A 3,401-nucleotide genomic window follows, 5' to 3' on the forward strand; every position below is an offset into this window, starting at 1 on the left:
TCCGGCTGTTGTTGTGCGAATAGTTACGATTCTTCATTTAAATAATGTGTAGGGTCAGCAAAAAATTACCTGTTACCAGCTACGAGGAGTATTTTAAAAGTTTGTTTTTATTTAATATTGCTAATTAATCGCCAATCCGTTCGTGTTTATTTTCAGTTTTGAAACATACCACTCAAGCGTAATGGGGGCGAAATAATATGCTGATGTCTAGTGTTACAGTAATTTTATAAATTGGGCAAATAATTAACCATTTGATAATTACAAATTAATATTTTCCAGATATTTTATTAACACTCTCACCGCCACGTGGACTGCTGGCCGCCCACGTAAATTTGAGTGTAACGAGCCAATATTGTTTTTTAAATTTTAACTGGCAAGCCACGTGGGCGGCCGGCATACCAAAATTAGCGCGCCAAATTTGCTGTTATATTTACTTGTCATAACTTGTCAAAAAGTTATAAGGCACGCCACCCGTGTAATTAGGTCAGTTGACCGCGCGCCGCCCACCTAGCCTGCGGAGAAAGACTTTTGGCGCGCATTTTTGCAATGTCGGATTTTAGTGACTCTGATTCGGACTATCAACCGCCGCCATTATGGGATGGATCTAATTCGACTAGCAGCGACTCGTGTTTATCTCAAGACGATGTTTCACTTCTGCACGAAAGCACACCAGTGCCCCCGGAGCCACCGCGACCTGACTGGCATCAACCTAACGGATCGCGACAAAAGAGGTTTCCATTGGATATACAACCAGGTATTAATATTTCTAACAATTGTAACAGGGAACTTGATATTTTTCGATTATTTTTAAACCAAGATATTATGGATCTTATGGTGCAAATGACCAATTGTTATGCTAATAAGGTAAAAATACTTAAAGTTGTCACACGCAACATGAGACTTGCCAAATGGACAGACTGTACTGAAGAAGAAATTTTAAAATTCTTGGGCCTGCTGATTTTTATGGGACTCAATAAATTACCTAAAATTAGCGACTACTGGAGCAATAAAAAACTGTATAAAAACGAAATAGCTCGCCAAGCTATGAGTAGAAACCGATTCGAGCTGTTATTGAGATGTTGGCATTTTGAAGACAGTTTTTTCCATGCATCAAATACAGACCGTCTTATAAAGATAAGACGTTTGGTGCAGTTACTCACAGCCACATTTCGAAATGCCAAAACACCTGGAGAATATATCACTGTGGACGAGACCATGGTAGCTTTCAGAGGGCGTATAAAATTTATGCAGTACATTCCTGGCAAAAGACACAAGTATGGGATCAAACTTTTTAAAGTCTGTGATGATGACGGTTATACGTACGACCTTATCGTTTACGAAGGTAAAAACTCAAGCGGGCAAACCAATACACCTACGAATTTAGTAATGAAACTATGTCAACCTTACCTAGGGGTAGGCAGGAGTGTGGTGACGGATAATTATTATACCAGCGTCGACTTAGCGCAACAATTATTGCAAAACGATACGCATCTGATTGGTACATTACGCAGAAACAGGAAAGGATTGCCGAAAAAAGTTGTTCAAGAAAAATTGAACAAAGGTGAAATGATCGCTTTAGAAAACAATGACGGTATTCTTATACTCAAATGGAAGGACAAGCGTGATGTTTTAGCTTTGTCGACAAAACACTCTGTTGGTTTTGTTACTGTTACGAGCAAAAGGAACCGTAACAAGAAAGTTATGAAACCTACCCTGATTGCTGATTATAACAAACACAAATGCTCCATAGATTTATCAGATCAAATGGCAAGCTATGCCAATCCTGCCAGAAGAACGATCCGTTGGTTCCAGAAGCTAGCCATAGAACTGTTATTTTCGACTGCTGTCACAAACGCTTTTATAATTTACAAAACTCATAAGCAGCTTAGTAGCAAGAAGTACACCATAACGGATTTCAGAGAGAATCTCTGCTTGCAGATGTTGGGAATCACTTCCAGTTCGAACTCAGTGGGTAGTTTGCCAAGGCGGCAAATACAACATAAATTCAGTAAATCAACACTTACTGATCATAGAGGAAGACTTATTCGGCGACGATGCATCCATTGTTATAAAAAAAACAGAGATGCTGGACTATCAGCTAAAGAAGCCAGAGATCAAACAAAAAAGGTAAATACAGTGTGCCTGGAATGCCCAACTAAACCTAGTGTTTGTGGACAATGTTACGCAGAAATCCACATCCAAATTAATCCTTAGTTTTTTTATTACGTATTTTGATTTTTATAACTGTGATTTTGACTGCTTTGGATTAATAAATAATAAATAATATTTTTCTAATACTAGTTTTACTCATTCAATTTTTATCCTTATATTACTTTAAATATAGTCCAATTTTCATCAATTTTTTTTTCACGGGTAGCGTTTTAACTGAACTAATCAATGAAGTCATCTTTGAATATTTATCTAGCAAGCCAAGCTCTATAAAATAATATGAATTTGTGGGATCACAGCGGACCCCACGGCCTGCTGATAAAGTCAACGACGTATCCCGCCGATAGCCCACATGGCATGCTACACAAGTTATTTAAAATCGGACGTGGCGATAGGTGGAAGAAATCGCATGGTAGGCGTGCCGCCCACAGGGCTTGCTGCGCTAGAAAAACCTTAAATAAGTATGGCGGTGAGAGTGTTAAATTGATTAGGGTTTTTATAAATACGCTTTTAATTATTGTTTAGTTACTAAATAGTTTTCAAGAAACAATTCAAATTAAAACGTATTATGGATAGCTCCTTTTCATGGGCACCACAGGTTTCAGAGGTGGGGCGGAAAATTTTTGCTACTGTCGGTTATCTAAGGCGTTGGAAGAATCTTTTGCCGATTAAGACGAAGATTATGCTAGCCAATACCCTCTTACTACCTATAATTGATTATGGTGATGCGTGTTATCCGGACTTGTCAAAGGAACTCCTAAATAAGCTGGAAAGGTTGCAAAACACATGCATAAGATTTATATATGGCCTGCGTAAGTTCGACCACATATCCCATTTTGGACCGAACTTGGGTGGTTGCCAATCAGTCAGCGGAGAGACTTACAAGCTTTGTCCCTTTTATATCGTGTCCTTTTCTTTCCTCAAACACCACCTTATTTGGAAGAACGATTTATTTTTTACGGAGCGGACGGCCAGGACTTGCTTCGATCTTGCACCGACGGCAAACTCCAGGTTCCATTCAGTCGCACGAAATACTATAGTAACTCTTTTACGGGTTATTGTGTCAGACTCTGGAATTCCCTGCCTACTGACATCCGTAAGGCTCAATCCCTAAATGTATTCAAGAAGCGTTTGGAAAACCATTTCTTATCTATGTAATATTATAGTATGTAGTATATTGCTTAAATATATACTTATATATATGTATGTAGTATTAGAATTTATGAGTAAGT

At 38.4% G+C, this 3,401-nt stretch overlaps 1 protein-coding gene across 1 annotated transcript; it reads left to right on the forward strand.

The window, feature by feature from the left end:
* Positions 1-546: 546 nt before the first annotated feature.
* LOC120627434 (piggyBac transposable element-derived protein 4-like) lies at positions 547-2,214 on the forward strand. Its single transcript, XM_039895436.1, has one exon. The coding sequence runs from the start codon at positions 547-549 to the stop codon at positions 2,212-2,214; it is 1,668 nt and encodes a 555-aa protein (XP_039751370.1).
* The last annotated feature ends 1,187 nt before the right edge of the window (positions 2,215-3,401 follow it).

Source organism: Pararge aegeria, chromosome 11 (genome assembly GCF_905163445.1).
Source record: "Pararge aegeria chromosome 11, ilParAegt1.1, whole genome shotgun sequence".
NCBI lineage: Eukaryota > Metazoa > Arthropoda > Insecta > Lepidoptera > Nymphalidae > Pararge > Pararge aegeria.